This window comes from Felis catus, chromosome D2 (genome assembly GCF_018350175.1).
Source record: "Felis catus isolate Fca126 chromosome D2, F.catus_Fca126_mat1.0, whole genome shotgun sequence".
Classification (NCBI taxonomy): Eukaryota; Metazoa; Chordata; class Mammalia; order Carnivora; family Felidae; genus Felis; species Felis catus.
The window spans coordinates 13,138,129-13,163,381 of NC_058378.1; the positions used below are offsets into that span (position 1 = coordinate 13,138,129).

General features: G+C 49.0%; 1 protein-coding gene across 6 annotated transcripts in view; it reads left to right on the plus strand.

Moving 5' to 3' along the window:
* Positions 1-25,253, plus strand: part of GNG4 (G protein subunit gamma 4) — a 71,075-nt gene that overhangs the window by 3,449 nt on the left and 42,373 nt on the right. Inside the window, exon 1 of one of the 6 annotated variants that reach the window (XM_045039911.1) lies at positions 18,741-19,036. The exons of 1 other annotated variant lie outside the window; for it this stretch is intronic. In XM_045039911.1, the coding sequence (XP_044895846.1) occupies positions 18,964-19,036 (73 nt within the window). In that variant the 5' untranslated portion in view covers positions 18,741-18,963. Of the gene's footprint in view, positions 1-18,740; positions 19,096-25,253 lie in introns of those variants that run through there. 4 more of the 6 variants (XM_019814292.3, XM_045039912.1, XM_019814293.3 and 1 more) reach the window with 4 other exon arrangements.

The window sequence follows — 25,253 nt, forward strand, 5'->3', positions numbered from 1 at the left end:
CCATACCCGCAAGGTTTCTCTTTAGCAAAACAAACAAAAACTGTCCAGGAGTGTTATGGCAGGGTGTTCGGTGGGTGGTGGTGACCAAGGAAAAGCTTATACAAATACGAAGGGGGAGCCGTTGAGACAACTGGAAGAGAAGAAACGGGAGAGCCATGCCCAGGGACGACGCATGCGCTCTCTTGACAAAAGAGAGGATTTCTTCCTCTCTTGGATTTCTCTAACCATTTCACCCTGGGTGGCTGGGTTGGCTCGCCCTAGCGGGGTGTGTGCTGAGAGGCTGAGGAAGAAGAGGTAGAAGAAATGCTGTAAGCATCCCTCTGGGGCCAGGTGGGTTCCCCCGCCAGTGATCGCGTGCACAACACGAGCAACCACCCTGGGTCTACTAACCCGCACCTGGTTTGTGCTTGTCTGCAGTTCTCCTTAGTGCCTGTGTTTCCTCCCGGCTTTCATGTCTAATTTGCTACTGTGGGGGCTTCTCTTCTACCCCTTGCCTAGGGTCACCACCGAAGGAAGAGGGGCAGGGAGATAGCAGTAGGAAAAAGGGAAACATTTAAATTGCTTCCAAAATTGATATTAGAACATCTTTACAACCACAGCACAAGGTGTTGATATGAAAAATATATGTGTCGCCATAGGCCTACCACCCAAATTCGACTGTATTTACTTATGGTTATCACACAAATATTAAAATTGAGAGATCTTTACCAAAAGCACTGTGTGAGAGTGAAGGTCCACGTAGGAGAAATGGAATTTGAAACAGGAAAAAGCAAGGGAATATTGAAAGAGGGTAGAAAGCAGAGCCGCGTATGGAAGTTGCTGAAGGCGGCCTCAGCAGTGGCCCAGCCGGCTCTGTGGCTCAGGTTCTGGAAACTGTTGGAGAGGCAGAGACAGGGATGGCAGACAGTGGGTGACAGTGCTTCATCCTTGGCCCCCGGGATGTTGGACGCAGGGGGGACAGAGATCCGGCAGCATATAGGCTGGGGCAGCCTGCATTTGCTGACCACCCCACTGCACACTCCTCATACAGCAGGGTCTGCTTTCCAGGTCAAACAGCAGAACCCATTCTAATATGGCCAGAAGGAAAAAAAGCTTTTCCTCCAGCCTTTTAGATTTAGTGACTGGGGCCTGTGAATTAAACTGACAACAGGAGAGAAGAACCAAATTAATGGGAGAAAAAGTTTGTTCTGCGTGCACACAGGAGCTTCACAGGAAAGAAGAGAAAACTGGAAGAAGCAGTTAGGCCTGAGAGCTTATATACTGTTTTAACAAAGGGAGATGAGTTATGGGAAAGTGACAAGACAAAGGGAAAAAGGGGTTAGGGGTTCTAGGGGCAGTAAATTGTGGGAAGATAAATACATGGAAAAAACTTATAGAAGATAAGAGTTACTTTAGCAAGATTTCCTTGTGCTGATACATCTTGGTGCCAACGTTATCTCTCCAGTGATAATGGTGATTTTCTTCCTTCTAGTGTGGGAGATGGAAGGCAAGAACACCTTCACGAAAGGAAATGCATGTCTTGCTTTTAGGTGGAAAGGGCGAGGCCGGAGAATTCCTTCTGTGTCTGCTGTTTCTTAATTGCCTTCCGCTCAAAACAGCCCTTATGCCAAAGTGGCACATTTGGGGGTGGTATGATCTGAACCTCCTTCAAGATTGCCAGCGGGACCTTTCCTTGGTGGAGCCTGGAGTCCCAATCCTGTGTTATGCCGAACAAGCGTGAGAACCCCTATTTGGTTTTAGGTTCTGTTCATTAATTTGGGGAAAATTCTGTTTTCCCTGAACCCCGGTTAACTTCACTTACAACCATGGGGCTCCAGGGGTCTGGAGATGTTTGTTTACCCCCGACACCTGTGGGGCCACATGGATGAGGGAGGGCTCCGTCCTGGTTAAAGAGACAGATGATGTGAGAGTACAAGTGTATGTTTAATGGTACATAGAAGGGGAAGCAGGTGTCATGAGGATGGAAAGACACAGGCTCCTGAACTTAAGGGCAGTGGTGAGTATGGAGTGTGGCCAAGAGCGGACGATGACAGAGCCTGAGTGGAGAATCCGAAAGCTTTGAACCCTAAGGAAAATAACAGAGGGACAGTGACAGTGATGTCAGCTGCCGAATTTTTTCTGGAACAAGGTGAGGTATAGATACGTAAATTGGCCTTCGTTAGCATCACGTAGTCTCTTCTTCAGCTGAATTTTACCTAGCAGAGATACGGTCACTGGAGCCTTCTGCTCACTCTGGGTACCCGGGTAGACCCCACTCTGGGTCCACCACCCTGTTACGCTGTCCCTGTCTTGAGTGGCTTCACCTCATTGCCCCTTCCAGTCAGGGCTTGGTGTGTCGGTGCCGTTCTCCCCCAGGTGGTTGACCTTGCAGAATTGGGGAGCTTGGGGCTCTTTCCTGCCGATCTTTCTGGGCTTGCCGTGTCCGCACTGCAGTGCAATCTTTCTGGGGCTCTGCATTCTCAGAACTGCTGCAAAGAGACTGGACACAAGCCCTGTGTGTCCTGCATCAGGAGTAGCAGCCCTCACACCCCAGGTCCGCTGTCCCCCCTGACGGGTCAGATTCCTCCCAGCTTCTCTCCAAACCCTCTCCTCGCGCTAGAACTTCGCCATAGTCAGCAGCAGCGGAACTAAGTCGTTGGCCTGGACCCAGGCACACTTTTTTACTAGGCAGAAACTGTCTTTGTCACGGGATTTGTCATCGCAGAGGTCCGCCGATCCACGCCATGACCTGGCTTCCCGGGGTTGCCTGCCTGTCCCTGGTTTTCCTATGCGTTACTGCTGTAAGCCATCTTCATCAGGGGACACGGCAGAAGGACCCTTTCCGTGCATGTGTGTGACTCAGAGCCGTAGATACGTTCCTACCAGATTGTGCAGAAGCCATGTGTTTCTAAGACGTTCATTTAATGAACGTGTGAGCAGGTATTTCAGGCACTGACAATTTAAGGATGAATAAGGACCTGAGAGTACTCATAATCTAGGAGGGATAGAGGTGTGAAAACAACCCGTCTGCCCCTGGATTAATGCTGTGACAGCTGTGCTGTGCGAGCGGTGATAACAGGAACATTCATTCCTCCGGAGAGCAGCGCTTGCAGGAAGGGCCTGACAGCCGAGGCCCCGGAAAGCTGAGCGAGATTTTTTTCCAACCCACACAAGTGAGCAAGGGCTTTCCAGGCAGAGGGACCAGCATGTGCAGAGGCTCAGAGTTGGGGGCGTGCAGGCGGAGAAGAGGAAAAGGTGTCCCGAGCCCAGTTAGGAGGACTGTCACCTGAGCTGTGGGAGTCTGTTCTGGGACCAGTGGGGATCCCGGGCAGTTGTTCAGCAGAGGCGGGGTTCAGCGGGGGCCCCCCTGTGTGAGGCGGGTCAGAGGAAGAAGGCTGGAGATGTGGGGCGTTAAGACTCGGCTGCAGTTGGCCCCAGGATGCCCAGGCCCTCGCATCAGTCGGCACTGCTGTCTGACCAGAGGTGGGGGGCGGGGCAGGGAGAGGCCTGCGCCTGGGTGGCCCAGGGTGACAACATGACCTGGTTTAGTGAGTGGAAGGGGGGAGCGGGCTGGGCACGTGGGGAGAGAGAGACGTGGCAGGTGAGGAGGTCCCGCCCACGTGGAACAGAAGGCCGGCTTATGGCAAAGAGGGGCTGGGAGCCAGGTAGCCATGCGAGGGGCGGGGGAGGGCAAGGGAGACAGCCCAGGGTGGGGGTGGGGGGTCAGGTAGCCATGCAGGGGCCAGGGGAGACAGCCCGGGCTGGGGTGGGGTCGGGGGGTCAGGTAGCCATGCAGGGGCCAGGGGAGACAGCCCGGGCTGGGGTGGGGTCGGGGGGTCAGGTAGGCATGCAGGGGCCAGGGGAGACAGCCCGGGCTGGGGTGGGGTCGGGGGGTCAGGTAGCCATGCAGGGGCCAGGGGAGACAGCCCGGGCTGGGGTGGGGGGGTTCTGAGTCATGGTAGACACAGTAGGGAGGCTTCAGAGAACAGATGTGAAGTTTGGGCCGACACAGAAACGATGCTGTGAAATGCAGGCTCTTTCTGCCGCAGGTTTACACGTGTTGGCCTCCCTCGGAAGGGACCGCCTGGCCGGCGGCCCCTGACGCTGCTCGGCTGCCAGTCTCTGGGAGGCCACAGCCAGCTGCCGCCACCACCACGCTCCCCTGGATGACTCATTCTTTCTGTGTCCAGGCACAGCTCTGTCTCTTGTTTATGATCTCTTTGTCCCCCTAACGCTCGCGAATTTGATCCGATGCCCACCGCACCGCCTCCCGCCGCATGTGGATGGCGGGGATTACAGTTTAGTAGCCTTCGGTGAGAGCGTGCCTCTCCCAGGGTGAGTTATTGTTTTATGCTTGTGCCAAACCTGGTCACCCTCTACCTACCCCCCAGCTCCGGCGGCCTGAGGCGGGAGGGCAGGGCCCAGGCCTTCCTTCACAGTAACCATGGCAACTGACATGTTGATCCGGGGCCCCCGGCCTCTCTCGGCTTTCCCCTGGTTCTTCCTGCTCTGCCTTCTCGTTGGACCTCTGTCCGCTGTGAAATGCGCCCCGTGGTGGGGTTTTCTGTCTTTTTTCCTCACAGTTCCTCACTCTGTCTGTCCGACTGGCTTTTCCTTGCTGTACTTTTGACGTGCGGGGGGAACCATCAGTGGGCAGCGGAGGGGAAGACAAAAAAATATCCCTGCGCTCATAGAATTTACATTCTGGTAGAAGGATCAGGCCAGTAATAATAAGCCTGAAAATCAAAGGTAATTTCAATGCGTAAGTTAATAAGTAAGCATTTAGGATGTGAGTGAATGCTGGGGAGAAAACTAGAACAAGGAAGGGAGATAAAGAAAGAACTCCAGAGAAGGGCCATTGTAGATTTTAAATAAGCTGCTTATGGAAGGACTCAGTATGGATCCAAGATTAAGACCAAGATCAAGGCCATGAATTGAACTCGTGTCGTGCGTGTGGAGGCAAGGAAAGTGGAAGCAGGTGAACGTGTGATTGACCCACAGATTATTCACGCCCAGCTGCCTTCCTTGACGGGGCAGGGGTCTTCTCCCCTTGTCTCCTCCCCCACCCCCAGCCTGTGAGGAAGCTGCATTTTACAAAAAGGAGCGTTTGGTAGTATAACTCAAGGCGGAGGAAGAGACGCGTGGCAGAATAACGCACAGCACGAGGCTCTCCCTGTTTTGTGGATGCCCACCGCTCCGGCAACTGGCCTGGTGAGCCGAGCGGCTCCAGATGCACCAGGTGCCGAGTGCAGGCAGTAGAGAGTTTGAGCCCATGAGGAGTGGCGTCACCTTAGAGGGCGCCCCTCAGAGGCCACATCAAAGACCCCCACTTCTTGAAGACCTGGGGGCTAACCAGAGGAAGGAGATCCAGGTAGGTTAGAAGACACAGCTGGGTATTCGTGCTGTGTGGCCCGGTGGGTAAAGAGCACGTTTGCGTAACGATGGGCCGCACTGGCCGTGCCTTCCGGTTTTACGCACTTGTTTTCGGAACCATGTATTTGTAGCACAGGCTTGTCTGGAAAATTCGGGGAAGATCCATCAGTGGCTCCCCAACCTGGCGGCATAGCAGAATGACTTTGGGTGGTTTGCAGAAATACCACCTCACCCCTGGACATTCTTACTCGGCAGTTCTGAGCCAGGGCCAGGGAATCTGTTTTAAGTCTTATAAACCGCCAAAGCAGATGACTTCTCGGGTCGTCCTTCCATGTATCAGAAAACCCAAACTAGCTGAGCCTTTCCAGACCGTCTCCTGTGCCAGCCTGCCCCACCCCCGCCCCCCTTGGGGCTGTGTGACAGTGGCTTTCCACCAACACCGTGAGACCGAGACACCTGCAGGAGCCCAGCTTTCCTTTCCAGGCTGAGCGTGGATCTTTCCCCACTTTTCGCAAGAGTGCTCCACTGATGGGGAAACCAGCCGTTTGCCCTAAAGAACTGCGTCTGTGCAGGGCACGATGACCCCAAAATACAGACTCCCCCCGCCCCGCCCCTCCAATCCCCTTGGCTCCCCTGTGGCAGGATGCAGGAGCTCCACGGTTCTGAGCACCCCTGGGAGCTCGTGAACCAGCATCCACCCTCGCTTGCCAGGGAGTCAGGAAGGGCCCTTCGTCCTTGAGTAGGTGCTACTGTGCCAGCAGGCAGGAACACAGACATGAGTGAAACAGAGGTCTCGGGTCTTAAAGAATTTACAAGCTACTGGAAGAAATGGATGATTAAAACACAACACAAAATTAAGAACCTGAGTCCAGCAGGACCCCCAACCCGGTCTAGGTCAGGAGAGGCTTCCAGAAGGAGGTCTCGGGACTTGGCCAGATGAAAGGGTTGGGTCACAGCTATCGAACGGGGAAGACTTTCAAGGCTGAGAGGTTTTGCCCAGGCAAATAATAATAACAGCAACTAACACATATTGTGTGCTTACTAAAGCCAGGCTCTAAGTGTCTTATGTTAAGTATTTATTCCTTGACAACTATTGTAGGAAAAATAATGTCCCCCCCCCCCCCGAAGATGGCCACACCGGAACCTGTGGATATGTTACCTTACAGAGCAAAAGAGACTTTGCAGATGTGATTAAGAATCTTGAGATGCAGGGGCGTCTGGGTGGCTCAGTCGGGTAAGCATCTCACCTTGGTTTTGGCTTAGGTCCTGATTTCAGGGTCGGGGGATGGAGCCCCACGTTGGGCTCCCCCCTGCCCGCTCAATGTCCTTATAAAAGGACGGGAGTGTCAGAGGGATTGGACCGTGCTAGGCTGCTGGCTTTGAAGTTGGAGGAAGAGCTGTGAGCGAGGCGTGCAGGCAGCCACCAGAGGCCGGAAAAGGCAAGGATACAGACTCTCCCCGGAGCCTCCAGGAGCCCTCCTGCCACTGTGCACTTTCAAACACCCGCTGCTCTCAAATAACAAATTTGTGTTGTTTAAACTGTAAGTCTGTTGTAATTTGTTGCAGCAGCAAAAGGAAACTAGTACCAACCGTGGCTCTTCCCACTTTGCAACTGGAGAGAGCAAGAGGTTAAGTAATGTGCCCAAAGAGTTACGTAGCCAGCAAGGAGCAGACCCAGGATTCAAAGTTCAGCCTTTTGGCTTCAGGTCCTGCACTTGCCCGCTCTTGCCTGTGTCCTGCCTCACGGGTTGTCGGGGGACCGGAAGCATCAGAAGATGGCCCCGACAAGGTGGGCAGACAGGAGCTGGATCTTGGGCCCTTCTTGGCCGAGTGGAGGGGTGGCCTCCGTGGCCTCTCTGCCTCGTGTCCGTGCTGACGGCGAGTGCCCACTGGAAGCAAAGCCGGCTCCCTGTCCCTGCTCACCCAGCTCCCCTGGACGCAGGTGCACACTGAGCTGTGTGCTGATGGAAACCCTGCCTTTCTCCATTATCACATAGTTTTAAGGCTCCTTTATGGCCGGGTAATTAAGGAGAGACTCTGGTTGAGCACAGCATCCTTATGCGTTTAAGGTCCTCCTCTCTCCAAACATCTCTTTCTATCTCAGACTTATTTGATTCATTCTCATTCTTCCATAGAAACAATTCTTTATCTCAAGAGTTCTTTCATATAACACATCCCTGTCTCTCGGTCTTTGACTGAAATAAGTGGTCAGAAGAATTTTAAGACAGTGTTCCAAGTTTTTAAAAAAATATTAGGCACAATAAACCTTACCTGAAAGCGCTACTCCAGATATGTCTGATTAATATGTGGTCGAAGTATTTTACAGGCAGTGCTTAGGTTTTCAAAGGAGCAGTGGCTAACAGTTGATTCGCATTTTCTAGTTCCCTGAAAGCCTTCACGTCACCTGTCCACTTGATCTTTTCAGAAACAGCAGGAGGCGTGAAGTTTTCTCCCCATTCTTGACTGAGAAACTGAGTCTTGAGTATAATTTGGCTGTGGAACACGGCAGGGCCAGGATGCAAACTCGGGGCTTCCACGCTTTTTCTATTGCATTCTATTGCCTCTTAGGGGGCAAAAATGGCCCCAAATGCCCTTATCGGGAAATAGCGTACCATCCTCTGGATGGTCAGATGTGCCCCTCCCAAGTACAGGAACAAGATGCTGGGGCATCCACCCTCTGGAGGGAGTGCACGAGATTCCCTGGGTCTTCGCCATGAGGAGGTCCTACGGGATCGTCTGCCTCGGGGCACAGGCAGGCATCCTGCGGAGGACCCACGGCCATACGCAGGTCTGCTGGCGGGAGGCCCTCAGAGAATATGGCCTTAGCATGCATGACATGCCCCTGAGTGGCCACAAGGTTCTAGCAAGCATGGGCTCCCAGTGTGATAAAGACAAAGCAGGTGCAGACCTGCTTCTCAGTGCTCACTGCTCTTACACATGGGTCCTCCAGTCTCCTGGGTTATTCTGTACCGCTCGCCACGCCTCTCCCAACACAGGTGTCCCAGGGACAGGTCAATCCTGGCCTTTCTGGGGTGTTTTTCTCTAGGTATCTTTGAGCCCTCCCTTTCTGCAAGCCTTCCTCTCTTATAAATCAAAAGCGTTGGCATCCAAAACTTGTTCCTGAAGCAAGGGCTTTCAGAACCTAGTTTGAAGGAAAAACCATCATACTTCTTTGTCTTTCTAGCCCTACTTTAATAATCCGAGTTCCCCCTGAGGCAACATGGATGTCTGGCTGGCTGAGGAAGGGTTAGGTACAAGGGAGCATGGAGAGGAAGCACAGACCTGTCCATCAGAATATTCTGTCACTGCACAGAGAGCTGGTTTCTCCCCACCCTAGTCTGGGCTTCCCTACTTCATGCAAGGAAAGACCCCAGGGTCCCCCAGAGAGAGGACCCCTGGCAGTAGGGGGAGATTCTCAACCACTAGCTGGCTGGTTCAAGTGGGGTTACATTACCTTCCCTCTCCCAGCCTTCAGCTTCCTCCAAGTGGTACCCAGAACTACTACACGAGGTCCTTGAAGGCAGGTCCAGCCCAGGAACCCTGTGTAGACTCAATACAGAATGTCATGTGCTTGTCTACTGCTGATTTGCAATTGTGCATAGATGTCCTTGAGATCAGTAAGATAAAATGAATGTTAGTGTATTACTGAATTCTTTATATCACTGTATGTCTTCTGAGTCAATAGATATTAAAAGTACTGCCATAGGGACACTGCATTTTTTTTTAATTTTAGAAGGAACCTTTAGGGGTGCCTGGGTGGCTCAGTCAGTTAAGTAAGTGTCCGTCTTCAGCTCAGTTCATGATATCACAGTTGTCAGTTCAGGCCCCACATCCGGAGGGCTCCAAGCTCACGGTGTGGAGCCTGCTTGGAATTCTCGCTCTCTCCTCTCTCCCCTCCCCTCCCCTGCTCATTCTCTCTCTCTCTCTCTCTCTCTCTCTCTCTCTCTCTCAAATTAAATAACTTAAAAAAAAAATAGAAGGGACTTTTATGCTTTAAAACCTTTGGAGTCCTGGTCTGTGGAATCCTTTCTCTTTTCAGTACTCTGTGGTTTGTTAACAAATGTTACGGTAAATTTTCTAAATATACCGTAAATGTATTTCTTCTCTGCCTTTGTCCACATTGCCTTCTTTTATCAGCTGCTGGGTTCAGAGCAGGAAGAATCACTAAGCAGCCTTGCTCCTCCCACGGGACACTGGGTGGAGAATTTCCAGAGGATGGGTCCTCCCTGTGTAGGTATAGAGGGCCGTTCTGAGACTGGCTGTTTGTCCCCCACCCTCCCTGGCAAAGTGGCGACCACTTAGTGATTGGTGGGACTGGTAGGAAGTCTCCCTCCTATATTTGGACCAGAGCTTCATTTTTTTTATCTAGAAACTTTTATTTTATTTATTTATTTTTTTTATATATGAAATTTATTGACAAATTGGTTTCCATACAACACCCAGTGCTCATCCCAAAAGGTGCCCTCCTCAATGCCCGTCACCCACCCTCTCCTCCCTCCCACCCCCCATCAACCCTCAGTTTGTTCTCAGTTTTTAACAGTCTCTTATGCTTTGGCTCTCTCCCACTCTAACCTCTTTTTTTTTTTTTTCTCCCCCTCCCCCATGGGTTGCTGTTAAGTTTCTCAGGATCCACATAAGAGTGAAACCATATGGTATCTGTCTTTCTCTGTATGGCTTATTTCACTTAGCATCACACTCTCCAGTTCCATCCACATTGCTACAAAAGGCCATATTTCATTTTTTCTCATTGCCACGTAGTATTCCATTGTGTATATAAACCACATTTTCTTTATCCATTCATCAGTTGATGGACATTTAGGCTCTTTCCATAATTTGGCTATTGTTGAGAGTGTTGCTATGAACATTGGGGTACAAGTGGCCCTATGCATCAGTACTCCTGTATCCCTTGGATAAATTCCTAGCAGTGCTACTGCTGGGTCATAGGGTAGGTCTATTTTTAATTTTCTGAGGAACCTCCACACTGCTTTCCAGAGCGGCTGCACCAATTTGCATTCCCACCAACAGTGCAAGAGGGTTCCCGTTTCTCCACATCCTCTCCAGCATCTATAGTCTCCTGATTTGTTCATTTTGGCCACTCTGACTGGCGTGAGGTGATACCTGAGTGTGGTTTTGATTTGTATTTCCCTGATAAGGAGCGACGCTGAACATCTTTTCATGTGCCTGTTGGCCATCCGGATGTCTTCTTTAGAGAAGTGTCTATTCATGTTTTCTGCCCATTTCTTCACTGGGTTATTTGTTTTTCGGGTGTGGAGTTTGGTGAGCTCTTTATAGATTTTGGATACTAGCCCTTTGTCCGATATGTCATTTGCGAATATCTTTTCCCATTCCGTTGGTTGCCTTTTAGTTTTGTTGGTTGTTTCCTTTGCTGTGCAGAAGCTTTTTATCTTCATAAGGTCCCAGTAATTCACTTTTGCTTTTAATTCCCTTGCCTTTGGGGATGTGTCGAGTAAGAGATTGCTACAGCTGAGGTCAGAGAGGTCTTTTCCTGCTTTCTCCTCTAAGGTTTTGATGGTTTCCTGTCTCACATTTAGGTCCTTTATCCATTTTGAGTTTATTTTTGTGAATGGTGTGAGAAAGTGGTCTAGTTTCAACCTTCTGCATGTTGCTGTCCAGTTCTCCCAGCACCATTTGTTAAAGAGGCTGTCTTTTTTCCATTGGATGTTCTTTCCTGCTTTGTCAAAGATGAGTTGGCCATACGTTTGTGGGTCTAGTTCTGGGGTTTCTATTCTATTCCATTGGTCTATGTGTCTGTTTCTGTGCCAATACCATGCTGTCTTGATGATGACAGCTTTGTAGTAGAGGCTAAAGTCTGGGATTGTGATGCCTCCTGCTTTGGTCTTCTTCTTCAAAATTCCTTTGGCTATTCGGGGCCTTTTGTGGTTCCCAGAGCTTCATTTTATCCGCGTCTCAGATTTGGATACTTGTCTTTGCAGTCTTACAGAGACTTTGAGGTGAGCTGGACCACGGGTCCATTTTTCCTGCTGGTTATAGCCTTATTATCTTGATTAGACTTTCCCCATCTCAAAGTGCCTCTTCCCAACAACTGGCTGACTTCTGGTTCAAAGGAGAAATAGTCAGAGCCAGTCCCCGCCTACCCCCCTCCCCCCCCCCCCCCCACTGCCCCTGTAGACTCTCTTGCTCACACGTTGTTCAGGGATTTCCCACCACGGTCCACATCATTTCAGGTGCTTTCATGTAGGGGTGGGGCGTGGCTGGCATAGGTCGGATCGGCTCCACCGATCAGTGGTCTGGGGCTTCCTGGGGCCCTGGAAAAAGCGGAACTTCTCTCTGCTCACCTCCAGCCTCCACCCTGCCACTCACCACCACCACCTGTACCACTTAGGGACAGTTCACCATGGACGACGACTCTGCAGAGGTCACCAGCAAGCCGCCAACACGTTAAAGAAAAACTAACGTTGGACTCTGCATCTTTTTTCCTGGAAAAAAATCCAGGTCACTTGCAGGCTTATTTCGTATGTCCTGTTTTGTTTTGTTTTTTTCACTACTGCTAAAAAATTCCCCTCCATGCATAGCTCACTTGAGCAACACAAATCGGTCTGTCTGCAAAGTGTGAATATACACCTTGGAGAAATCCTGTTAACGTTTGTAACCAGTGATCAGCAGTGTTTGTGGGTGACAGCCTTTGATGGCAGCCTTCCTTTGTCTTTTAGAGACAACTGTCTAAGTGTTCATTGGTCATAAGTTCTTCTAAACTAGAATGGTTTCCTTTGTTTGCTCGTTTTTTTCTTCACGATCAAGCCATTAAGGTTTTAGCTCAGAAAGTCAGGTGACAATATCCAATATATTTTTTTAAATGTTTATTTTTGAGGAGCGCCTGGGTGGCTCAGTCGGTTAAGCATCTGACTTTGGCTCAGGTCGTGATCTCACGGTCTGTGAGTCTGAGCCCCACATCAGGCTCTTTGCTGACAGCTCGGAGCCTGGAGCCTGCTTCAGGTTCTGTGTCTCTGTCCTTCTCTGCCCCTCCCCTGCTCATGCTCTGTCTCTTTCTGCCTCAAAAATAAACAAACATTAAAAAAATATTTTTAATATTTATTTTTGAGAGAGACAGAGAGCGTGCGCACACATGAGCAGGGGAGGGGCAGAGATGGGGCGCGGGGACACAGGATCCAAAGCAGGCTTTGTGCTGACAGCAGTAAGCCTGACGCGGGGCTCAAATTCACAAACCATGAGATCATGACCTGAGCCAAAGTCAGGTGCTCAACCGACTGAGCCATCCAGGCGCCCCACAGTGTCTAATATTTGATGAATTTGTTAAGTTGTCTTACTGGTTTTGTTCCCACCTGAGGCATCATGCTTGGCTCCAATCTTTTTGGGACAAGAGGATCACATTGTTACAAAGGGAAACCCCCCCCCAAATGCAGAGATAGAAACTTGCTCAAAGTCAGACAAGTAAATCAAATACAGAAATAGGATTAGAAGCCAGTGTCCTGGCTTCTCATCCACCCTTCCTATCTGGAAAAAAAAAAAAAAAAATCTTTTCCCCAGGAGTTCATCTCCCTAGGAGCCTCGGAACATTCTAGAGTTCATCTCACAAGGAGCATTGGGACATTCTAGCTGCTCCAGCTGGACTTGAAGGAGGATTCTCCAATTCAGCTCTGGCAGATTCAGTTCGCTCAGTCTTGGCACAAAGATGAAAAGTCCGTAAACGAAGCCCTGCCCTGTGCCGGGCGTCGTCCAGCTGGGAAACCACACGCCTCACACACGGCTGCTGACCCTCTGCTTGTGGTCCTCCGGGTCGTCTCAGGGTTATTTTAAACTCTGATGTGATATCGTCCCAGAATGAAGTTTTCCTGTCAGTCTGTGCCATCGTTTGGTTAGCTGAGGATTAATTCCTGTATCACCACTTTTAGAAGAAGTAGAAGCAAGGAGTGATGCTGGACGTGTAAACAGGGTCAGGTCAGAAGTCACTTGAGAGTCCGGGTGGTGTGAGCATCAGGACTGCCTCTTCCAGGATGTCGGTTGACAGAGGCTCCCGTCCACAGAGCGCCGGATGACTGGCCATGACAGCGGTTCAGAGCTCCTCCCCTGTAGGATGTGTCCCTCACGTCTGAGGGCCACGCTCCCTGAGAAGTGCCGAGCTGCGCCCACACTGCTCGGGGGGTGGCCCTTGTTTATGACAGACAGACCCACCGGGGCCTTGAACTGGCATCTCGGGCCACGCCGACCGGCACCTTCCAAACCCTGTGCTCGCACCAGAGTTCCCAGGATGAACCCAACACCTGCCCTGGGCTGCCCCGCCTCGACGGGGCTTCTGTGATGACACAGCCACGGCACCCATCTGCTGGTCGCCACTGACCACGGGCCGCTGTCCCCAACAGCACAGTCCAGTGCTTACCGTCTTCTGAAGGGGTGTGTCTGACAGCTTGCAGGTGCCGGTGATTTGAGGATCTTTTCGAAATTTTAAAATTTAAATTTCTTGAATAAAGAGTGGCGACGTCTTCTACGAGCTTGTGCTTGATTTATGTGAAGCTAATGCCAAATGAATGGGGGCCTCAAACATCTTACTCTCGTCCTGTTTAATTGGAAAGGGGAGAGTAAAAGTGAAGAGTGCGTGTAAGGTGATACCAATCACTTCTACTCCTAGTGTGCCCCCCATAGAAATTCTTGCTCGAAAGATCCATTCATTACGTTATCGTACAAGATAACAAACTACGGGAAATAACCAGTTCTGCATCAACAGGACAAAAGATAAATGGGGGGGGGGGAGATAAATAACAGTGGAACAGTGTGTCAGTGAACTGCTCCGGAAAACAGTTCAGGAGGATAAACATAGTATCCCATCTACAGATACTTTTTTTTTTTTTTGGATGTTTATTTTGAGAAAGAGAGCCCATGGGTGGGAGAGGGGAAGAGAGAGAGGGAGAAAGAATCCCAAGCAGGCTCCACACTGTCAGCACAGAGCCCAACTCAGGACTCAAACACACGAACCAGCAGATCATGACCTAGGCTGAAATCAAGAGTTGGACGCTCAACTGACTGAGCCACCCAGGCGCCCCTACGAATACTTTTAAATAGGAAATAATTCTCCGTATTGCTTAGAGATACGTACATATGTTTTAAAAAGTCTGAAGATGTGTAGGAATAATAAAATGACTTCAGAAGAGAGATTGCTGGGGAGAGGTACCAGGGCACCTCACCCACATATTTTTGTTTTATTTCATAAGCTGGGTGGTAGAGAGACCAGGGTGTGTCATGTATTATTCTCTCAATTGCGTTATATGTCTGAAATGTTCCATAATACAAAGCAATTTGGAAATTCCTCCACTGAATACTGACTTTTTTAAAGGAGTCATTAGTATTAGAACTACTTTGGGTTTTTTTCATGGAATGAAATTAAAGAAAATATAAACAAAAATCTTTATTGTCTTACTGAAATAACTTACAGATGATTTTAACTTTATATTTTCCTGTAGAGTTTGGATATTTTATAATGAGCACATAATTAGGGAGGAAGAAAACTAGGTTGATTCCATTTGGAAATAAACATCCTTCAAAAGAATTACTGAGACCTCGGGGCACTTGGGTGGCTCAGTTGGTTGAGCATCAGACCTTGGCTCGGGTCATGATCTCATGGTTCGTGGGTTCAAGCCCTACGTCAGGCTCTGTGCTGACAGTTCAGAGCCTGGAACCTGCTTTGGACCTTGTGTCTTCCTCTCTCTCTCTCTCAAAAATAAACATTAAAAAAATTATAATAAAGAAAGGATTACTGAGACCTGGAGTCCTTGCAGGTGAGGAAATTTGACTCTGGATAGGCCATCATCATTTCTGTTCCTGAGGTATTGATTCAGAGAAAGGAGTGATGCTGAGTTGTTTGTTTGTTTTTTGTTTTTTCATTCAATTCAATTCATTAAATATGTACTAAGTGGAAAACTCCCGTCTTCCCTGAGGTTATAAAAATGAGGCTAAAAATTCCCTATTCTCAAAAGAGCTGGTAGTCTAGAAAGGAAGAAAATATACCAGCACCGTTGTTTGAATACCAGAGTACAAAGTCTAAGATGTTGAGGACGATAAAAAGTCTAGAAGCATCACAGTGATGGAGGGTGGGGCTCAGCTCCAGGGACCAAGGCGGCAAGCCAGGTCAAGACACTTTTGTTTGAGAGGGTAGTAGCATCTGAATGAGACCCTGAAAACGTGTAAAACAGCTTTTATCAGGAAGAGTTGGGGTGGTGAATAAATAAAATAATGAAAGCAAACGATGACCGTGGAAACATTCCAGGCACCAAAGAGTAAACTCAGGCAGCCAACTCTAGGTTTGGATCAGAATTACCATAAACCTTGGTTTGCAAGTATAATTCGTTCCAGAAACATGCTTGTAATCCAAAGCACTCGTATATCAAGGCGAATTTCCCCATAAGAAGTGGAAACTCAGATGATTCATTCCACAGTCCAAAAATATTCACATAAAAATGATGACAATACTGTAACATAATTTAAAATAATAAAGAAAATACAACATATATAGAAAAAGAAATTAATTAATTCCACTTAACCTTTGAAAACCTCCGTGGCTGGTGTGAGGGAGACGAGACGGAGGAGGGTGATTGTGTAGGACAAGTTTCACTATCGCTAACGGAATCATTGCTGGGGATTGACTCAATGGAATCTTTTTCTTTTCTGTGCGACTTTAATAAGGAAACTATCCAATGACACTTGCTTTTGCCTCCTTTTGAGGATTTTGAGGAAATGTGACATTGCATTGTCGTTAAACAAGTTCATTGCTTGCACTGCTACGGCCTTATTTGGGTGGTGCTTTTCTATACAATTTGCACTGTTTCCCACATTTTACACGTTTCCCTAATCTCGTTCGAAGTGAGGGATTCCTCTGCCTTTTCCTCCCCCTCCCCTGCAGACGAGATCTCCGTAACCTCTTGGGGTTGCTTGCGATGCAGAGCCGGCAGTGTGTCGGTGGTCAGCTCCAGGTCATGTGTCTCCACCAGCTCCCAAATGTCATCCTCATTCACCTCCAGTCCCCTGGTCTTCCCCAAGGGCACAGTCTCATCGACACCTGGTGGCTCCCGTTCATGAGCAAGCCCCTCTACGTCATGCCCAAGAGCACAATCAGGCCACAGTTTTCTCCAAGCAGAATTGAGGGTTCTCTTGGTGACCCCATCCCATGCTCTATTGATGACCTTGAGGCAGTTCACGATGTGGAAATGACTTTTCCAAAACTCTCAGAGGGAAAGGTTTGTTCCTTCGGTCACCTCGAAGCATCGCTGAAATAATGCTCTGGTGTAAAGCTTTTTAAAGTACAAAATGACCAGCTGGTCCATGGCCTAGAGGATCGGAGTGGTGTTGGGAGGAAGGAACTTGACCTTAATGAACTCGAGCTCCTCCAGTAAGTCATCCTCAAAGCCTGGAGGATGAGTAGGAGCATTATCCATGACCGGCAAGGCTTTGAGTGACAGATTCTTTTCAAAAAGATATTTCTTCACTGCAGGACCCAAGACCTCGTTGATCCACTAATCGAACAAGATACAAGTGACCCAAGCCTTGCTGTTGGACCCTCCACATAACGTTTAACTGGCTCTTCTGCACATTGCATTTCTTTTTTTTTTTAATTTTTTAATGTTTATTTATTTTGGGAAGACAGAGCATGAGAGAGAGAGAGAGAGAGAGCACAAGCAGGGGAGGGGCAGAGAGCGAGGGAGACAGAATCCTAAGCAGGCTCCATGCTCTGAGCTGTCAGCAGAGCCCGATGCGGGGCTTGAACTCATGAACTGTGAGATCACGACCTGAGCCGAAGTCAGATGCTAAACTGACTGAGCCACCCATGCACCCCATGCACCTTCATTTCTTGAAGGCTCGTGGATTCTCTGAATGATACACGACCAGGGGCTTGACTTTGAACTCCTGGCTTGCGTTAGCATGAGAGGGTGAGACAGTCTTTCATGGGTTCGTGACTGGACATTTCATTCTCTTCTGTAATGTAGGTCCTCTTTGACATCTTTCTCCCCCCCCCAAAAACGCCATCTCGTCGCAGTTAAAAACTTGCTCCTTCAGGTAATGCTTGGAAACCATGAGCTTCTGGAACTCAGTGGTGCACACCTCAGCTGCCTTAGCATCTGAACTCACAGCCTCACCATGCCTCACAACAACATGGATGCCACTTCTCCTCTTAGTTATCAAACCATCTTGCCTTGCAGCCTTTATTTTCCGTTGACGTACCTGCCAGTTTACTTACAAGGTCGGTGTACAAGGCCTTTGCCTTCTCCCAGATAAAGTTCTCGGTCACAGTGTCCCCTGCTAGTTGCTTCTCATTTATATAAACCAGAAGCAACTTTTCTACATCTTCCAGAACACGTGGCCGTTGCTTTGATATTCTCGTGACTCCTTTGGCTGCGCCTAGCCCCCTTCTTTCTTCTTTAATATTGTGCAAATGGTCAATCCAGACTTCTTATAAAGTCTTGCAATGCTGGCCACTTGCATACCTCATTCGTACTTGTCAATGATTTCCTTCTTAACTTCTCCTGTAATCGTCTTCTTACCTCCTTTCTTTTCAACCCTTTACTGCATGGGGGCCATTATATACGCTCACATGGATGTTGACTACAGTGCAGTATTCATAAACTCTTGTCATACACTGTATTTCGTGTAACCGGCAATAGTGTGGCAGAGGAAAGGGTCTATATCTGCAGGCAGCCCGACCTAGAATGAAGCAAGCATTCGTAAGCTCACTCTTGTCTGGAAAAGCAAAGGGCTGTCCACAGGTGCTTTGAGGTGACAACAAATACATTAGTGCCAGTCGTGGGCACCTTCCAACGTTCTGAAAAATCACTGATTTCTGCCAAACACCACAGCCTGAGGCCGAGCATCCGAGCATGGGAGGTGATTACCCATAATCCCATAGTGAGACAGAGAGACAGAGAACAACCACTGCCTCAGTTGTGATCACGTGACATTCGGCGTCACGTACTACGCGTATCACAAGACGTCGCTCATTTATCAAGTTACGATTTATTAGAAATGTTTGCTCGTCTTGTGGAACACTCGCAGAACAACTTACTTGCAATCCAAGGTTTTACTGTATTTGATTTTGAATATTATAGGGAGGAAGTGTGGTACCAATTCTTTAAAGCCTCTCATATTTGACGTTTCAGAAGAGTTCACGCACCATTACATTAAATATGGTTTCAGAAATAAAATCAAAACAGCTTGATCTGAGCCTCTGCTTTTTCTTGCCTTATATGAACGTCAGCCTCACCTATTTTACTAATGAACTCCTGTGTGAAAAGTACCAAGCAGGTGTTAAACTTCCAAGTAGAGCAGATGCCATTTCTGCTCAGAGAGGGATTTCATGGCTGTTTCTGGTCCTGCTCAGTTCTGTGGGGGGGGGGGGGGGGGGGCAGTGGCATAATTAACATGAGGGCACTCTGGCTGCCGCGGGTTCAGTCACAAAGACTCCAAGGAAACAAGCCTTCAAAGAGGCAGCTGGTAATAAATGACTAGTGAGCTACAGAGGAGGCCAGATGAGATGGTGAGAGCAGGCGCCCTTGACCAGGGACTGGCATGAAGCCCCAGAACCAAAGGAGGCTGAGGACTCGGATCACAAAAGTGGAGGGAAGCCGCTGAATGAAGCACACGGGACGGGAAGCTGGGCCTGCAGCAGGGGAGCCGTCATTAACACGGGCCACCGTCCAGCGCCGTGAGTCAGAGTGAATCGGGCTGGTGTGAATCTCGATCCACAAACTCTGGGGGAGAAAGGTGATTCTTCTGTTTTTCCAATAACTTGACTTTGACTGAAGCATGCATCCTTTAGGCTGGCAAGCAACTTTAGTCTCAGTTTTTACCAGGTGTCCCCAGCCTCCCTGGGATTGCCTCAGGGTCTCCCCAGGACTTAGGAAAGGCCAGGGTGTGGGAGAGGTGCCCCCTTGGTCCTCGAGGCATCTGTCCACCAGGTGACCAATGAGACACCCACCAACTGGGCATCGGCCCGTGAGGCGAGTGCCTCTTGGTGGCCTCGGGTCCTGCCTGGGGGCACAACACTCTCCTCTGGGACCCTCTCTGCTTCAGAGCGGTAGGTGGCCAGTTTGTTTTTGGGTCTTGCCACCCCCCCCCATGCCCCACCTAAGACTCCCACCCCCAGCCCCAGCCACGCTGGTTGTTGGTGAGGGTTACCCTCTAGTCCTGGGGCAACTCCACTCTTCGCCCTGCTCTGGTGAAGGCATTGCCCTCCTATCTCCTGAATTCTTTCCCACCTCTGAGGCTCAGGCTTTGGAAACAAAAGTCTAAGACTCTTGGGCGTGTCTGTTGTTTAACCTACCACACCGGTCCCTCCATGCGTTGGGAGGTGTAGGTCAACATCTGTAAGTGCGGTACGATCCCCGTGTTTGAGGTTACTTGATTCGGGTCTTCTTTCAGGCTTCGCCCTACTCCAGGCGGCCTGGCTTTCCTCCCTGACAGGTTAACACACACAGAAGGCTTGCACTTCCTGACAGAGCCCTGGGGAGAGCAGATGGTCCACATCACGAGCCCCCTGGCCCAGCCTGCTCCCGTGTGCCTCCATCGCACTGATAACTGCCACTTACCGAGGCTCCCCCCGCCCCCCCCCCTCCGTGCCAGGCAGTTTTCTAGACCCCTCACTCACATTATCTCATTTAATCTTCAAAACTGTGCCATGAAGGCAGGTATAATTACACCTCATCCTCAGAGGACTTTTAGGGCGGTGAGACTATTCTGTGTGACACTCTAATGACGGCCATGTGTCATACATTTTTGCAAACCCATAGAAGGTATAACGCCAAGAATGAACAACGACAGTGTGAACTGTGGCCTCTGGGTGCTAATCACGTGTCAGTGCAGGTTCATCGGTTGTAACCGATGCACCAGGCTGGTCAGCGGTGCTGGTGGTGGGGACGCTGTGCAGGTGTCGGGGTGGGGGGGGACACAGGAGATCTCTGTACTTTCTGCTCAGTTTTGCTGTGAAACTAAAACTGCTCTGAAAAACGAAGTATTTTTGTTTAAAAAAGGTTGAGAGGGTGGCAAAAGAAGGTTTGGAAGGTGGGAAAGAGAAGTATAGTCCTAAGCAAGAGGAGAGAGACCAGGGAAGGAGCCGCATGCCTGGAGCTGTGTGTAGGGCACAGGATCATCCTGCGAAAGATACTTTCACCAAGATCCCTGAATACCTTTGTCATGCAGGGGCCTCACCTGCCTTCTGGTGGTTCTTTTCTGGGTCCTGCTGGGGGCTCCCTTCCGAGTCAGCTCTTCCCCAGGGTGAGAAGGTCAGCAATGTGTTACAGATTTTCCAAGAGCTGCAATTTACTAACAGTCTTCCTCTGAGGGTCAGGAGCCTGTTTGCCAACAGCAGTCTTGACCAAGACAAAAAGAGGTTTCTAGAGGTGAGAGGGAATCGTGATGGAGACAAGGACGACAGAGAAACCTTATTTGATCTGTCTTCCCACGAAAAATCTTACAGGAAGCCAATGAGGTGGGAAATAAATTTGCAAACACACACACACACACACACACACACACACACACACACACGATGTAAAGTTAAATCCTGATGCTTTGGAACAAAATCATGTCATTTCTTAAAAAGACGAATTCTCCAGGAATGTGCCAGTTAGTGGCTTGCTGAAGAATGTTTATAGGAAAATACATTATTCTTGAATAATGCTCAGAGCTGAAATAGGACAGCATTTGTCCTTTCCTCAATTAAAAGTCACATGGACAATTCAAATGTGTCATTTTTCTCTGACAGTCAGACACTTCCCACCTTGTGAAAATAGCTTTTCTGTTGAAATAGTGTCACGAAGATGGGATTTGACATAGTCTCAAGAACCACACCGTCTTTCAGAGGACTCGCTTGGGACCCATGACCGCTTTCTTCTTTCTGCTTTCTCCCTTTCGGCCTGGAAAAGTCTCTCCTGGGCCACCGTTGTGTTTTGGAAACAGATAACTTGTCTGATTTCACGGGTTCACAGCTGGAGTGGAGTTTTTGCCTCAGGATGAATCATAACTCACGTCTCCTCCATACTTGATTTAGATGAGATTTTATTTTTTTTTAATGTTTTTTAACGTTTTATTTATTTTTGAGACAGAGAGAGACAGAGCATGAACAGGGGAGGGTCAGCGAGAGGGAGACACAGAATCTGAAACAGGCTCCGGGCTCCGAGCTGTCAGCACAGAGCCCGACGTGGGGCTCGAACTCATGGACCGTGAGATCGTGACCTGAGCCGAAGTCGGCCGCTCAACCGACTGAGCCACCCAGGCACCCCTAGATGAGATTTTACAAGAAGATTAAGACTTTGGGGCTGTTGGGATGGGGGTGAATTTACTTTTCATGTAAGAAGGACATCAACTTTGGGGGTCCGGAGGGCAGAGTATTATGGACTGAGTTGCATCCCCCACCAAATTCAGAACGTTACAGAATGTGACCCTATTTGGAGAAGGCCTTAAAAGAGGTAATTAATGGGGTCATGTGGATGGGCCCTAATCCAATGTGACTGGTGTCCTTATATGAAGAGATTAGGACATGGGGCGCCTGGATAGCTCAGTCACTTAAGCCTCTGACTCTTGATTTCAGCCCAGGTCATGCTGTCACAGTTCGTGAGTTCGAGCCCCACTTCAGGCTCTGTGCTGACAGTACAGAGCTTGCTTGGGATTCTCTCTCTCTGCCCTTCCTCTGCTCCCACACACACTCTCTCTCGCTCGCTCAAAATAAATTAATAAACTTTAAAGAAAAAACAAGATTAGGACACAGACACACAAAGACAGAGGCCATATGAGGACACAGCAAGGAGATGACCGTGTGTAAGCCAAGGAAAGACACTTCAGAAGAAACCAACCTGCCAGCACGTTGACCTTGGACTTGTGACCCCCTGAACTGTAAGAAAATAAGTTTGTTGCATAAGCCCCTTAGTCTGTGGTACTCTGTTATGGCAGCCAGGGCAGACTAATACAGCTGGAGAGCGCCGGAAGTGAGGCTGAAGGAGATAGGGAGGGGCCGGCTGCATATCGGGCGTGGGTGAAAGGGTCACACACCCTCTTCCCCTGCTGCATAAGAACCCAGCCTTGTTAACCACCTAGCTCTCTTACCCCGCCTTGCAGCTGTAACAAACAACCACAAAATGAGTGGCTTAAAACAATCCATTCATCGTACTGCACTTCTAGAAGTCAGAAGTCGGAAAAGGGTCTCGCTGGGCTAAAATTAAGGTGTTGGCAGAATCGCATTTGTTTCTGCTCTGAAGGAAAGCCTGTTTTCTTGCCTTTTCCGGCCTCCAGAGGCTCCATACATTCCTTGAGGCGTGCCCTCTTCCATCTGTAGAGCCAGCAGTTAGCATCTTAAAATCTCAGACTTTGACACTGACTCTCCCACCTCCTTCTCTCTCTTATAAGGACCCTTGTGATTGTATTGGACCCATCCACATAATCCAGGATAACCTCCCTATTTTAAAGCCAACTGATTAGAGGCATCTGGGTGGCTCAGTTGGTTACGTCTCTGACTTCGGCTCAGGTCACGATCTCTCGGTTTTTGGGTTCGAGCCCCAAAAACTCTGTGCCCCCAAAAGGCTCTGTGTTGACAGCTCGGAGCCTGGAGCCTGCTTTGGATTCCGTGTCTCCCTCTCTCTCTGCGCCTCCCCCATTCGCACTCTGTCTCTCAAAAATAAATAAGTGTTAATTTTTTTTAAGTCAACTGATCAGCAACCTTAATTCCATCTGCTATCTTAATTCCTCCTTGTCATGTTACATAGTGTATACACAGGTTCTGGGAATCAGGACGTGAGCCTCTTTGGGAAGCCACTCTTCTGGCTTACTCTGGAAGCCAGATAAGACAGCATATGTCAACTGTATTGTCAGGCAGCATCGTTCGTGGTAAAAACGTGCCCTGATTGGTAAATGACTTATGGACCGGAAGCAGCCATGAAGGAGCTTCCAACACCTCACGTGGACGCGATACTTTGGGCTTTCCCAAGTGCTTGGTGACTTCTGTAAGTGGCATGTCCCTGTGGGGACCCGGAAGCTCTGTTGAAGAGATGCTGCTTCTGCGGGCAGGGGTCTGTGGCACCAAGGTGGACCCTGCCCCTCCACTGTAGATCTCATCCCTGAACGCCGTATAAACTGCAGTGAGAACTTCTGAAGGACTCCTCGTGCATGTGCCGATACTGTCGCGCTGGCCAGCTGGGGCTTCTGTCCTAGCTTTCGGAATAGATTGGTCTGTGTTGTGTTACAGTCACGTGAGTCTGAAAGTGTGGTGGGTCGTCAGCATCGTACTGGGCTAAAGTGGTTGGCTTTCCTCTTACGACCAATGAGGAGCTATAGTCGTCTTCCTTGGCCACCAACAGAGTACCACAGAGCAGGTGGCTCACACAGCAGGAATTTATGTTCTCACGGTTCTGGAGGCTGAAGTCCAAGACCAAAGTGCTGGCAGGGTTGGTTTCATTTTGCTGTGAAGAATATTATTGGTATTTTTTGTTTGAACCTTGCATGAAGTCTGAGGCATAGATGAGAGCGATAGAGCAGTGCAAACTTCCTGCCTGGGGCGGTCATATTGTGGTAATGGGAGAGAATGTCCTTGTTTTTCGGAAATGCATAATATTTTTTTTAAGTTTCTTTATAAATTTTGAGAGACCAAGAGCATGAGGTGGGGGGAAGGGCAGACAGAGAGGGGGAGAGAGAATCCCAAGCAGGCTCAAGTCCCAGGTGAGCAGAACTTGAACTGAGGAAGCATGGGATCGTTGATCTGAGTCGAAATCAAGAGTCAGATGCTTAAGCGACTGAGCCCCCCAGGTGCCCCAAGAAACACATAGGATTGAGGAGTAATAGGGAGTCAGCTGGCAACTCACACTCAGGTGGTTCAGAGAAAAAAAATTCTCTGTGCTACACTTGCAACCTTTCTGTGCACTTGAGATTGTTACAAAATGTTTAAAGTTTGACATTAAAGGCCACTCTTCAAAAGTAAATGATGCCAACAAGCACATGAAAAGATGCTCGGCATCGTAGCCCGTAGGCAAATGCAAATGAAAACCACAGTGAGGTCCCACCTCACGCCTACTGGGATGATTATAGTCCCCCCAAAATGGAAAGTAACAAATGTTGGTGAGGATGTGGAAAAATTGGAACCCTCCTACATTGCCGGTCGAAATGTAAAATGGTCCAACACAGGTACTCCGACAAATATAGGCATATGCCTGTTCAAAGCAGAAGTAAGCACAATAGTCAAAAGGTAGGGAGAGCTCACCTGTCCATCAAACAAAGTAAGGGCAAAAAATTGTGGTATATCCATACAGTGGAATATTAGCCACAGAAAGGAACAAAGTACTGATACATGCTGCACCCTGGATATAACCTCAAAACATTACATAGTTCAGACACAGAGGGGCACATCGTGAATTATTCCATTTATACGAAATGTCCAAATAGAAAAATCCATAGAGACAGAGAGCAGGTTGGCTGTTGCCAGGGGCTGTGGGGAGAGCCACTTAATGAGTATGGAGTTTTATTCTGGAGTGACGGAAATGCACCGAAACTAGACGGAGGTGGTGTTGTGCAACATTGTGAATGTACTGAATGTTCACTTTGAAATAGTTACTTATGCCAGGTGAATTTCACCTCCATAGAAATTCACTTGGAAATCCCAGCATTTCCCTGTAAATGGTGTCTTAAAAAATAGTTAGAGATAAAATGCAGTTGCCAGCAGCTGGAGTCTTTAGAAATAGTGTTTCCTGGAACCGGTACCAGAGGTTGGAACTGCCTCATCTTCATTGGGTAGCTTGGCCTGTCGCCAAGGCTACTGCTTCTTAACAGGACACAGGCTGTGGCATTTGAAGCCCGTGTTAGAGAGTGAACCACCAGAGTGAGGCGAGAGGGCTGTGCTAGAAACCCTCCCAGAGAGGGAGGCAGTGCATCCAGGCTCACGA